The 14,301-nt window shown below is 36.5% G+C and overlaps 1 protein-coding gene across 1 annotated transcript in view; it reads left to right on the top strand.

The window, feature by feature from the left end:
- LRP1B (LDL receptor related protein 1B) overlaps positions 1 to 14,301 on the top strand; it is a gene marked incomplete at both ends in the record, with an annotated part of 678,833 nt that overhangs the window by 474,941 nt on the left and 189,591 nt on the right. The window contains 4 exons of the mRNA XM_080346793.1: positions 2,884 to 3,015; positions 4,217 to 4,444; positions 8,689 to 8,863; positions 9,175 to 9,269. Of these exons, the coding sequence (XP_080202919.1) occupies positions 2,884 to 3,015; positions 4,217 to 4,444; positions 8,689 to 8,863; positions 9,175 to 9,269 (630 nt within the window). The remainder of the gene's footprint in view (positions 1 to 2,883; positions 3,016 to 4,216; positions 4,445 to 8,688; positions 8,864 to 9,174; positions 9,270 to 14,301) is intronic.

Here is a 14,301-nt window from a genome sequence, read left to right as displayed (position 1 = left end):
AGATATGGATATTATTTCAGTGCTTATCCTTGTGTATGTAACTTGAGATTGTTTATTTTCTCGTATATTACTACACATGTATTGAATTTTATCAGATGTTTTATTTCTTAGCCCCTCATGTACCTCTTGTGTAGCTTTTCAAGCTTCAATTTAATTTAATCCTTTATTACTGTTTTTTTGCTACTTACTTCAAGAGTAAATTCCTGATTTTTTTGCCAGTTTCCTATGAAGTATAGCACCCATTCCTAAAAGTACTATTGCCTTTGGCCTTTCCTCATGGCAATAACCTAGCATTACAACATCTGTTATTCTTTCACATCTGTGTTTGTTATCTGCCTGTTGTGTAAGTATGCTTTTTTAAGGTCAGTCATTCCAGGTAGTACCTTCTTAGTTTCGGGTTTATATCATTAATTACATTTTTCTTACCTTTTTCTCACATTTTTCTCAGTTGTTTTTTTGTGGGTGTTTGTTTTGTGGTTGTATTTGTGTGTGTGTTTGTTGTTGTGGTTTGTTGGTTTTGGGGGGGGATTTTTTTAGCATCCTTTCCTCTCAAACTGTACACTGGAAGGGGTGGGAAACAGAGACATTCATTAAAAAGAGGTGAAGATGGGAAATAGATATTTATTTTAGGACTAATGCATTATCTGACCAGTCTTAGCTTGCAAATTTCAAAGATTAATGGTAAAATAATCAGATATCATCAGGTAGCATCAAGGTTTTAACTTGACTGAGATGACGGAAGGATCTTTGGCCTTACGAAAAGCGATACTACAGAAAGTATTGACAGCGAGCAGAGGATTAGATCTATAACTGGGTTTAAATAGGAGTGGGAGTAGATCATCAGCAATTTAAAGGTATCCTTTTGATTTAACTGCAGTGCATATATTTGAAGGTGTAGGCAGAGTTTAATCATGGTGCATGGCATTAAAGTGTGAAATTAAAATTTTGCCTAGCTAAACCTGATACCGAGAAGGGACAGGTTCAATATGAAGCTACTATGAAGGGGAAAGATGGTCCATAGTGAGAGCATATTCTGAGATTGTAAGAGTAACTGCTCATTTATCAACTGGTGAGAGAATGTCTATGGGTTGTTTTATTTAAGGGTTACTGGTCCAGAAAAATAAACATTTTGTTTAAATACTGTCTTAGAGAGCAGTCAAGAAGAAATATGATGACAAAGAGTGACATGTGTGTCTGTGCTCAGTACTGGAAGAGAAATAGATTGACAGGCAATCAGCAGTGGAAATCAATTAAATAATGCGAAAGGCTGGCCAGTTGGTGAAAATGCCGGTTCTGTGGGTTGTTGTGATCAAGGGGAAAATAGATTGGTGGAAATGATTAGGAAAGAAATAAATAACCAAAGCTCATGAACTGTGCTGTATAAATCCATATCACCCCTGTATCTTGAATGCTGCACCGGATCATATAAAAGATAGTGAGAAACCTTGACAGGCCGATCAAGAGTATGGGGAGAGTTTTTTGAAGGCAGACAGGTAAGCTGGTGCTTATTGAAGTACAGCTTATAGACAGACGTCTGTGTGATGGCAATCTGTGAAATCAGAAGTGGCACGGAAAGGTGAATAAGGAAACGTTCTGTGGTTATTCACAGTAGAAATAAAGCATTAGAACTAGTACAAGTAAATTTAAAAACCCAAATTTTTGAGAGTCAAAGCAATAGCATATTTATTTGCCTTTGAGGGAATTATTAGGAATTAAAGAATGGGATTAGCTGTTATTCAGTGAAATCAGTGTGAATATGGAAGGAATATATACGCAAGTGCTGGTATAAGTAATTTTTAGATTATGGTAGTTTACTCCTCCAGTTGTGCATACACATGGAAATGAATGTGTCTGCTTTGTCACACTTCTTTTTTCACTAATTTTGTATTCCATGATATATGAAGGGAATTGAGATGTGTACAGATAGTACAGAACTTGTACCATCTCCTCTTTGTAGCACACTTTAACCACAACTCTCTCTTTAACGTGATCATTAACCAGTACACCTTTTATTTTTGCTTCTCTATGTTCTTCTCTTTGAATTCTACACTGAAGCAGCAGCTTTGGTAGGGAAAAACATAATGTGCCACTTGCACAGAAAGAAAAGTTGGGGGTTATTATTCTTAGGCCCTACGTAGATCCTTGCCACAGATGGTTTTATGCATGCGAAGAAGTTGAGGTTCCACTGAAGTTACTGCTTTTGATTAACAAATAAATTAAAGGAGATGCTGTTTTAGAAAACATATATGATTGAATTTGAAATCTTTGCAGCAGTGTTAAGAATGCTAAAAAATGTGGGAAGTTGAATCACTAGATTTCAGCACATCTTGTTCAATCCGTGATCTATAGGAAGCTACTTGAAAAAAAGCTATAATATACTTAGGAAATACTTTGGCATGTATTTCCAAATTATTTTTGCATGTGAGATTTCCAACTAATATTCAAGTAGGTAGATAAAATTGAGAGGGAACTTTGATTTTGCCAAAATTCATTGCGTAATCCAAGCTTTAATTCTTCACAACTACAATTTGCTTGTCGGGTCCTCATCATATTAACATTTTTGTGCCGTTTGTCCTGGTTATAACTGTTCAATTCTTCAGAAATTGTTGGGAAAATTTTGTTCAGTGGCTTCATGAAGTTGCAATGATAAAATTTGTGGCTGTACTAACAACAACAAAATCTATTAAAAAATAGGTGCTTGGACAAGAGTTGAATATTAGCCTAGAAAAAGTGATTAGAATTCAAGCTCAATCAATGAGGCACTAGGTTTGTCTTCAAACAGAATTTTCACCACTCTCTCCCCAGTATAGTTTGCAATAGTTCAACAACCCTTAGTTCCAAAAGGTGGTTTGATATTTTGTGTATTTCATTACTCATTTTTAGCTTCTAATCCGTGCGCTGCTAATGAAGGCCGAGGTCCATGTTCTCACATGTGTCTGATCAATCACAACAGAAGTGCTGCGTGTGCCTGTCCACATCTGATGAAATTGGCTTTAGACAAGAAAACATGTTATGGTAAGTTTTCCTCCTAAAGCTTGACAGTTGTATTTGGTTTAGGATTTTGAACCGGACACATTAAAATACATAATCTTCAAACCAGTCTCTAAAGTGCATTTTAATGATACGTTTTAAAGGAGAATCTATTTTTTGAGAATTGAAAAATTGTTCTACTATACAATATGTGGGATATTTATTACTACGCCCATTTTTTCCTGTTGTTTATGTGCATGATATGTTAGTAAAGCATCTCTACAAAACAGAAAGATTTACAATGTACAGTGTGTCATCAGAAAATGATTAGTCTGGGCAGCTGAATAACAAAAAGGTACTTAATAGTTTAAATCTCTACCTGTGCTTCTAAAATTGTCTTAGTTTCATTTTCAAGGATTAAGAAAATGAAATGAAGAGCAAATATTAGGCATGCATTCTCAAAGGCAAGTTTTATAAAAAATAAAATAAAACTTTTTAAGCTAGAATAGCCCTCAAAATGTCAAATACTTGTCTGTTGTCTGTAAAACCTTGTAATACATTAATCTTTTCAGTGTTGATTAATAATGTTTAAGAAATAAAAAAATAATGGTTTTTTGTAGCAAGGATATTGCATGGAAAAAGTTACCTTTACTGTTCATTCACAGATGTTCGCTCCCACAATTTGGACTTTTGAGTTAAAAAAATAGAGTTCCGGTTTGCTTTTATCACCCCATTTTAGCTATGATTTTCTAAATTAGAACAATCAATAGGTTATTTTTCTTCTGCCTGTTTCGCTTTCACCACTTACACATACATTGTGAAATTCCTCCTGGCTTTTATTTGCAAAACAAACCCTGTTACAGTGATACCCTGTTGCCCTGAGACACCAATGTTAACTTCTGTTATGATGTACAAATGAAACAATATTTTTTAAGCTGAGATTAGTAATTTTTTTTTTAAATATCATTTAACTGTCTTCCTTAGACTTGCACAAGATCAGATTGTTATAGTGGTGTAGTCACTTATTGTCCAGTGTCCAGAAGGAATGTCTTTTCCCCGTGATCTTCTTGCTCTGTAACATACTTTATTTCTCGGTGTCACTACGCTGCAGATTTTCTGGAGATGTTAATTCACTCATACAAACTTTATTTACACATTTGTAAAGTGATCTCAAATGAATGACTTGGATTTCTATTACCAATATTGTGAAGAGGATGTGGAGTGATGTTTTCCTTTTTTGTAACAGAAAGGAAGAAATTTCTTCTGTATGCAAGGCGTTCAGAAATAAGAGGGGTGGACATAGAAAACCCGTACTTCAACTTCATCACAGCCTTCACTGTTCCTGACATTGACGATGTGACCGTCATAGATTTTGATGCTGTTGAAGAACGCTTATACTGGACCGATGTGAAAACACAGACCATCAAGCGTGCCTTCATTAATGGGACTGGCTTAGAAACCATTATTTCAAGAGGTAAATAGCATAACATTGAAGTAAAAATACTTCTTGTAGGTAAATGTGTGTTATAATAAAGTATGAGTGTTGCAAGTTGTTACATATACACAGAATCATAGAATGTTAGAGATTGGAAGGGACCTCAAAAGCTCATCCAGTCCAATCTCCCTGCCAGGGCAGGAACACCCAGATGAGGTTACACAGGAAGGTGTCCAGGCAGGTTTTGAATGTCTCCAGAGTAGGAGACTCCACAACCCCCCTGGGCAGCCTGTTCCAGTGTTCTGTTACCCTTACTGAAAAGAAGTTTCTTCTCAAATTTAAGTGGAACCTCTTCTGTGCCAGTTTGGACCCATTGCCCCTTGTCCTACCATTGGTTGTCACCGAGAAGAGCCTGGCTCCAACCTCGTGACACTCACCCTTTATATATCTGTAAACATTAATGAGGTCACCTCTCAGTCTCCTCTTCTCCAGCTCCACACCCCCAGCTCCCTCAGCCTTTCCTCATACGGAAGATGCTCCACTCCCTTCAGCATCTTTGTTGCCCTGCGCTGGACTCTCTCCAGCAGTCCCCTGTCCTGCTGGAACTGAGGGGCCACAACTGGACACAATATTCCAGGTGTGGTCTCACCAAGGCAGAGTAGAGGGGAAGGAGATCCTCTCTCAACCTACTAACCACCCCCCTTCTAATGCACCTCAGGTACCATTGGCCTTCCTGGCCACAAGGGCCCAGTGCTGGCTCGTGGTCATCCTGCTGTCCACCAGGACCCCCAGGTCCCTTTCCCCTATGCTGCTAATAGGTCATTCCCCAACTTATACTGGAATCTGGGGTTTTCTTTCACTGGTGTTGATATAAACAATAAGAAAGCACAATTTTGTTTAGGTTTCTAGTTAATTTTACAGATTCATAATTCATTTTTATTTAAGTGAATTTGGATGTCATTGGTACATTGCTTTTATACAAAAAGATGAAAAGAAGAAAAACAACAGCATCTTGACATATCTTGGCATTGAAAAATTTCATGTAGGTTTCCTGTCCTTTGGCTATCTCTGTTGACCTCACAAAGTAATTAGGTCCATCGGAGTTGTTTTTCCTTTCCAGTCCATGTAGCACTTTTGGCTTTGGCACCACTGGTGAAACACACAGTGTTTGTAATTTTGGTGATACCAGTGTTATGCGTTTAGCTGGTGTCTTCTTGCAAGTTGTGTCGTGTTCAAACTGATTGTGGTCAGGATGTTTATTGTACTTGAATGCCATGAAGAAGTGGAATCTTGATTCTGTGTCTTTGAATCGTTTATAGGTTTGTTCTGTCATTGCTTCTTCAGTTACTTAAAATACTAAAATTCAGCTTTTCCTTTTTACTGAGCTTTTTCGTTGTAGGTATGTCACTTAGAGCAATAAAAGGAAACTTAAAATATTGCAAATGGAAAATCATGACTGGCAGTTTTTTCTGCCATTAACATCTTCATTGTTTTGACATTTTTGCTCTGCACTTTGAACACAGAAACTTAATGCACTGTAAAGTCTGTACCTGATTGCTTTAACTCTATGGCAGTAGCTCTGGTATTCAAGTGATATTGATACCATTTGTTGTCCTTGCTAGTGGTGGGGTTTTTGTGTTTGTTGTTTTTTTTCCTGACCGCTGTCAGTCCCTCTCCTGCCAGCACATGATGTTCTTCTGTTTCGTAATAAAACTATCTGCTTGGAAAGAGGAAAACTGTTAGGGACTATGTGGAGGAATGGCTGCCCAGGGAGGTGCTGGACTCACTGTCCCTGGAGGTTTTTAAACTGAGATTGGACATGGCACTTAGTGCCATGATCTAGTCAATGGACTGAAGTTGGACCAAGGGTTGGACTTGATGATCTCTGAGGTCTTTTCCAACCCCATCAATTCTGCGTGTGATACTGTGTGAGGCATATTTTGAAAACTCTAGTTCCTCACCTGTTAAATATATGTTTGGAGGGAAAGAGGAGAAAATAAATAACTCATTTCTGTAAGGTCAGACCTTTTCTGATCTTGAAAAGAAATTTTTAAAAACCTGAGAATACTTCTGTAGTTGATTATTTTGGAACTCCAGAAAACGAATTAAAGCTCTGCCCCAGGTGTCACTATAGAATAAATTTGTTCTGGAGTACCATGTTTTGGGAAGTCATTGCACAAATATGGCAATATCTCCACTTGGCTGTTCATGGTGATAAAGTAGTTTATTTTATGTGGTTATCTATTTATTTTCCCTACTATCTCAGAGATAACTTCATTAAAAATTGGAGAAGTTTATCAATATCAGTAACGATGAGTACCTCTTAGAGCTGCTCTTTACATCATGAATTTATATATACGTCATGAATTGAGATGCCCAAAAAAGAAAGAGTTGGGGTTTTTTTTAATGGTAGTAGAAATAAAACCCATTGTTTTAATATATAAAATATGTATTGAAAAATGGCAAAACTTGTCAAGAAACTTAATGAAACATAGTATATGTGAGTGCTCCTGTTTTTCAGGCATTCTTTCATATCCTTTTTATTACGATAGCTTCTGTGGTGAGAGGTTGATTGGTTATTGTTGATCTGTTGTTTTTTTTTTCTGCTGATTACATATAAAATTTACAAAATTACCATGTTCTGTCACATCAAAACATTATAAAGACTACTTATTATGTGTAAATGATTCCATTTGTTCACAGTTATATTTTTAAACTCTTTGTAAGAACATAAGAAGCTTTGTAAGCACATACTAGTGGGATTCTCACTGAATGAAGTCTTATACCAATGTCACAAATATGCCAAAGTCATACGTTAATCTTTTTAAGAGTATGAAGTGCTTGTTTTCTAGTTCCTCCAACCAAAAAGACAGGGGATCCGTTTAAAATGGGTCAAGGCTGTGTATTCAGTGTCCTTTGTTACGTTCTCGAAAGCTGGAAAATTCCTAATGCCCAGTCATTGTTAGATCTTATGTATATGCAAGAAAGTCCACAACCATATCCATGTTCATTTGTCAATGACAATAATTCTGTCAGTGGAAGTAAGCACATTAAGTTGACAAAGAGGTAGTGTACAAACTAGGAACTAAAATGGAATCATTAAAACACCCTTGGCCTGTTTCCTCATCTACAAAGGTGCTGGCTGGTATGAACCATTGCTGTGCCAAGGCAGAGTGGAATGTTGGTGCTTAGATTGTGAGCAGTGACTTTATACTCTGCATTTAAGTCAGATATAAATGTATACTAACTTTTTGTTTAGTCAGTACCTTGCTACAGAAGGCTATCACACACAAAGATGCTGGTGAAGCTACCAAATTAATCATATCTTACTGTTAGTTTGGTACCTTAAGTAATACTGGTGGTATGGGTTAACCCCAAAAGGCAGCTAAGCCCCATGCAGCCTCACTCATTCACTCCCCACCTGGGGAAGAGACTCAGAAGGGTAAAAGTGTTACAGCTCCTGAGTTGATACAAATAAAGAGGATTGTAAGCAAAACAGAGGATTCATTCGCTACTTCCCACCGGCTGACAGATGTATAACCATTTCCAGGAAAGCAGGGGATTAACTTGCAGTCTTCAAATTCTTCAGAAATAAAACCAAAAAAGTGCTTCAATGATGTTGCTACTTACCTACTTCTGTGCTATAGAACGATGCTGTAGACCAGTGGTTTTAATTCAGCTATTCTGTACTGAGTCTTTCCAGTGCTGAAGAAGGAAGTGGGCTTTTAAACTCAGCATAGTTTTGTTTCTGAAAGCCACTTAATATTCAATATGTACACTGTAACTCACAACTAAAAAAGTATGAACTTTCCTCTTATGTCATGAGTAATGTTAATGATTATTAAAAGTTATTGTTAAACTTCCTAGAGGAGGGTAACTCGTTCTAAATCTTCATCTCAAAGAAAAAAAAACACACAACAAACCACACTTTTTAACAGTGCCCTGAGTAATAAATGCTTGCCTAAGTAGAAAAATACACTCCAAAAACACAGCATCTGTCTGATTATTATATTTGGCCAATGGATTTTATGCTAATTTTTAAAGAAGTATTTATGGAGTATTTCCTGAATATTCAGTGCAGTTTTCATTTTCTTATTGCAAGCGTATCAGGCTCAAGAATAAAAATAATGATTGGTAATTCTTGACAACTAGTCTATAAATATATCTCAATATAATATTGAACTATATTTAACAAACTGTAGAAAAAATTGGTTTTTTTTCAGAATAACTGAGGGTAATCTATAAATAAAAATCAAAGGAACAATTGCTTTCATTTCTTGCAGATATTCAGAGTATCAGAGGTCTTGCAGTGGATTGGATATCACGTAATTTATATTGGATTAGCTCAGAATTTGATGAAACGCAAATTAATGTGGCACATTTGGACGGTTCATTGAAAACCTCAGTCATCCATGGAATAGATAGACCCCAATGTCTTGCAGTCCACCCAGTGAAAGGGTAAGATATTTGCAGTTTTGATAAATAAACTATAATAAAGCTTATCACAAGATTTCTTCTTTGTTCAGATTTTGAGTTTGCTCATTCTGTTTTCTTTCAAACTTCAAGTAAATGCATGGATTTGAAATATTTTATTGAGAGTTTCTTAACTGAGTTCTGCTTCTTTACCAAAGTTACTATCAATTTTTATAATATAATTGTTAGTTGTGTATTTTGCCTGCTTCTAAACTTACTAATGTTTTCACAACTGATGCATTAAAAATACTATGTTCACAAAGCAACATTACAAATATAATTGTTTTCTTCTTCAGTAAGCTCTACTGGACGGATGGAAACACGATTAACATGGCAAACATGGATGGCAGCAACAGCAAAATACTCTTTCAGAATCAAAAAGATCCTGTTGGTAAATACATTTTTCCTGTTTCTTTTTTATTTGGTAGTGGTTTAATATGGGTATTATCTTGACATGCTATTTAGGTATACCATGATGGGTTTTTTTAATATCCTATACAACTGTGATAAGAACATGTATTAAGACATTAAAAACACTGATGCACTTTTGTGTTTCATATTTTAAGATATTTTTAGCCCAATCTAATTGGAATCTACTGTAGTGGGTTAAGCAGAGTAGCATTAACTTCCAGGGTTACAGTAGCTGTGAAGACTGAAGGTGAAGAAGAACCCATCTGTACTTTGCAAGATTTAGAATGGGTAAAAAAAACATAGAGAGCAGGGTTTTATTAAGTTCTGGATATATGTGAGAGGATACTTGTGAGAGCATATATGTGAGAGGACTAGAAATGCAGAACTTCCTCACCAGATTCTCAGCTGCATGATCAAAAAATAATTTGGGTCTTGACTTTTTGTGTAAAGAAAAGAGCAACACTCAAAGAATGTTTTGTATAATGACTTAGCCTTAGTTTTAGTATTTGATAAGTAATTAGTTGATGATAAGTTATGCCACTTCCTAGGGTAAAAAAAACCCCTCTCAGTATATGAACTGTTTATATATTTTTAGTTCAGATCTCTTTGTAGTTTCACTTTTTAGAGAGTTAAACTGGTTGTGTCAATTGTTGTTACCTTATTAATGTCCTATCAATAATGTGATTACATTTTTAAAGCATTTATGAGTTTTCCTAACTGTAGGTGTTAAGCAAGCCAAAGCAAAATGACTTAGGTAACTAGTTCAATAAAATGGACATTAGAGCATTTTGGACCCTAAATTTCAAAGGGTGGTTTTTTTTGTTTTTTGGGTCTTTTTTTTAGAAATTATTTGGTAGCTGGTTTATTGTTGATTTGATTTTCTGTCTATCCACTTGGAGAGTTATCTGGTGAAAACAGAGTAGTAAATGCACTAATTTTAAGGTGAAGCATAAATACATTTAACCATATTACAAAAATATGAAGAAGTAAGGCTGTGTGCAACATTTTTCACTGAATATCCTGTGGTCATAGGGCACAAGGTCCTAAATTGCAGTCATTATGTTTTCTGTCATTGAGTTTGCTCTGAGCAGCAGCAAAGCCACTGAACCAAATACATGGTAAAACAGTAAGTATTCCTTGTTTTGTTTCTCCTCTAAGTCTATCAGTTCTCTCAGAGGCTACATGTGCAAATCTATGTGGGTTTTGTGGCATTTTACTTCCTGGACATGTGTGGTCTCACTGGTATCAGATGGACTGTTCATGCAGTTAAACATTCCTGTAACCCTTCCAGGAATGACAGTTGTGACTTAAGTTTTTTTACTTCACTACAGAGCTGCAAATTAGATAATTTGTTTTCTTTCCATAGTATTGGATTAATTTTTAACATCTTTGAGATCAGGTAAGAATAACTTGAAATAAGTTATATTCCAGATTGAACATGCTTACTCGATAATAATGAGGCATATCACATAATAAGATGACCATGGAGATTTAATTGGTTTCTCTTCTTGGCAGTCTGAAAGTATGCTAAATCATCAGCTATGTGAAGCATAGGATATGTAACATGTAAGGAGTGTAGTTATATATGTATGTGTATATAAGGCAAAATAAAGCTTGCAGCTGTCTATTGCTGAAAAAAATTTTAATTGGTAGATATCTTCACAGAATGTCAGGGATTGGAAGGGACCTCAAAAGCTCATCTAGTACAATCCCCCTGCTGGAGCAGGAACACCCAGATGAGGTTACACAGGAAGGTGTCCAGACGGGATTTGAATGTCTGCAGAGAAGGACACTCCACAACCTCCTTGGGCAGCCTGTTCCAGGCTCTGGCACCCTCACTGAGAAGAAGTTTCTTCTCAAATTTAAGTGGAACCTCTTGTGTTCTAGTTTGAACCCATTACCCCTTGTCCTACCATTGGTTGTCACCAAGAAGAGCCTGGCTCCATCCTCATGACACTCACCCTTTATATATTTATAAACATTAAAGAGGTCACCCCTCAGTCTCCTCTTCTCCAAGCTCCAGAGCCCCAGCTCCCTCAGCCTTTCCTCACACGGGAGATGCTCCACTCCCTTCATCAACTTTCTTGCCCTGTGCTGGACTCTCTCCAGCAGTTCCCTGTCCTTCTGGAACTGAGGGGCCACAACTGGATAGAGTAGAGGGGCAGGAGAACCTCTCTGACCTACTGACCACCCCCTTCTAATCCACCCCAGGTACCATTGGCCTTCCTGGCCACAAGGCCCCAGTGCTGGCTCATGGTCATCGTGCTGTCCCCAGGACCCCCAGGTCCCTTTCCCCTACGCTGCTCTCTAATAGGTCATTCCCCAACTTACACTGGAACCTGGGGTTGTTCCTATCCAGATACAAGACTCTACAGTTTCCCTTGTTATATTTAATTAGATTTTTCCCTGCCCAACTCTCCAGCCTGTCCAGGTCTCTGGATGGCAGCACAGCTTCCAGTGTCAGCCACTCCTCCCAGCTTGGTGTCATCAGCAGACTTGCTGATAGTACACTCTATTCCCTTATCCAAATCATTGATGAATATATTGAATAATACCAGCCCCAGTACTGGCCCCTGAGGCACCCCACTAGATACTGGACTCTGCCCCATTGACCACGACTCTCTGGCTTCTTTCCTTCAGCCAGTTCGCAGTCCACCTTGGCTCAACTTTATTGTCAGTTAGGGTGGACATGAAAACAGATTCTCTTGCATGTCTAAGGAAAAATGATCAGATACACTGTAGAAAAAAACAAGTATTGAATTCCCAATATCAAACTCTAAATTAAAATATACGCAAACCACCTGTTTTAATGGTTTAAATTATTCTTGGCATTAGCATAAGACCTTCTCATGCTAAGAACAAGAAATCAGTGCTGATGAACCAGAGAGCAGCAGTCTTAAGACCTTAATTTAATATTTCATTTCTAACTGAGAACCTGTCTTTCTCCGTAAGTGAAACTCTAGTTCAAGCAGTGCTAATTTTGAGCATTTGGGGAGTGAGGTGAATGATCTAATAAGTGACTTCACAGGTGGATTACTGGAAAAGACAAATATATGGCTTGTTAGAGTTGGATGTCATGATAATTGATGGGGTTTTCTTAGTTTTCTTGAGACATAATTTCAGAATATGAAGAATGAGGGAAAGTTGGGCTTTTTTTTTGGTCAATTTGAGTTCTATCAAAAGGAGGAGACTATTCCAATTAAAATATTTTGTATTAAAACGAAGACTATGTAATTTGATTATTTTGGAAACTGATAATATTGGGATGACAGATTGTGTCTGTTATTTTAATCTTAGGTATTGTTAGTCCATTCTGCAGTTCTAAAAAACTCAAAGACTGACACATATAGATCAGTCGAAAAAAAGGACTAGTCACTGGAATTGCATTAAACTGCGCTCTTAGGGATTCAGAATTAGTGCTTAACTTGATACTTTGTGAGGCAGATCACTTGATTATTGGTGTCTTGAACTTATTTTCAGTTAAGCAGTTGTTTGTTATAATACTATAAAAATACAGACCATGCATCTGTGTTTTTAAGGAAATGGCTATTCAGTTGTAGAGTATTGTATTCTGAGTAAGTGTTTAAAAACTTTCTGGATCACTCTCTCAGCTGTATTCAAATGACTCCATAATTACAGGTAGGGGAGGTGTTGTTTAGGGTTTTTTTTTGGTTTTCCTTTGGCTTTTTGTGGGTTTGTTGGTTTGGTTTTGTTTGTTTTTAATAAGTTTCAATCCTTTCTTCTGAACAAACTTGGAGTTTCTGCTTTGCTCATGATTATAGTGTAGCCCTATTTACTGTTTTACCTGTTCTTGTTTCATTTTCTTGGCTGACTCTACTTGAATATCACTTGCCAATTTGTTCTTTCTTTTGAATATATAACAGCCTACAAACAACATTGTTGTAGATGAGAACCAAGTATCTTGAGACTGGCTCTTGAAATTTTTATCTTAAATTTATTTTGTTTTGTTTAAAAAAGTCATTTCTTAAGCATGCATGTGCTTTTAGCAAACAAATAAAATTTAGGTTTTTCTAATTTTAGGCACTGTTTTTTCACCTGAAATGTAATCAGCTGTAAACAGTTAAAGGCTGTTCCTATAATTCATCTGAGCTTTAATAGAGTGTCCAACATTTAATTGATCTCGCTAGTAAGAATTAAACCCATTTTAATGTTCTCGGAACACACTGTTTCCTTAAGCTTCCACTGCTTTTTAAAGAACAAGTCCACAGGTAAAAAACAAATGTAGAGGAAAATACATCATTTAAACAGTAAGTATACAAAAAATGCTGTCAAGAGTCAGTTCCTTGAACTTCAGGAATGTACCAAGTTAAAATATCTAACTCGATTTTTCTGGTAGTGGAAGCTAAGATCTCATTACATATATAACTTAAAAATTGGAACCTCTGTGTATGCATTGCTGGAATAACCTTTGTGATATACTTTTTAAATTGTAGCGTATTTCTGGAATTTAAGTAAGGAAATTGGAAAATGCATATCAAAACAGTGATAGCCCAAGTCATGGTAATATTTGTTTTTAAAAAACACAACAGAATTCACAGAAACCAATATTTTACAATCCACACGTTCAGGTTGACTTTGGCAACTGAGTGCATTATGGTTACCTGTGATATTTATGGCTAGTGAATCATCTCTTTTTATTCGTAAAAACAGAACAATTCCTTAAAAAAAATCAAAATAAACATGGCCTGTGTACTTTAGAAATAATATCTTTTCATAAAGGTTAGTAATAGGTGAAATAACACAACAGGGAAATACTTAGGGAAGAAAAATGTGCTTGACTTGGGTAGAAGGAGATGGAATGTTATTTGTTTCAGTTGCTGCTGTGTAATTGGAATACCCACGTGTAGAAACACCAGTTTAATATCTGAAGAAGTAGGAAACCTGACAAGATAACATTGAAATTGCCGTGCAGATTGCATTCACAGCAACCTCATAAATAGATCTGTAGGTGGAATGGGTGAGCAGCTGACTGGCAGCAGTGGAGAGCTACG

This window comes from Nesoenas mayeri (genome assembly GCF_963082525.1).
Source record: "Nesoenas mayeri genome assembly, chromosome: 6".
In the NCBI taxonomy this organism is placed as follows: Eukaryota; Metazoa; Chordata; class Aves; order Columbiformes; family Columbidae; genus Nesoenas; species Nesoenas mayeri.
Note: the sequence above shows the minus strand (reverse complement) of the source record. Positions and strands in the feature narration are given on the sequence as shown.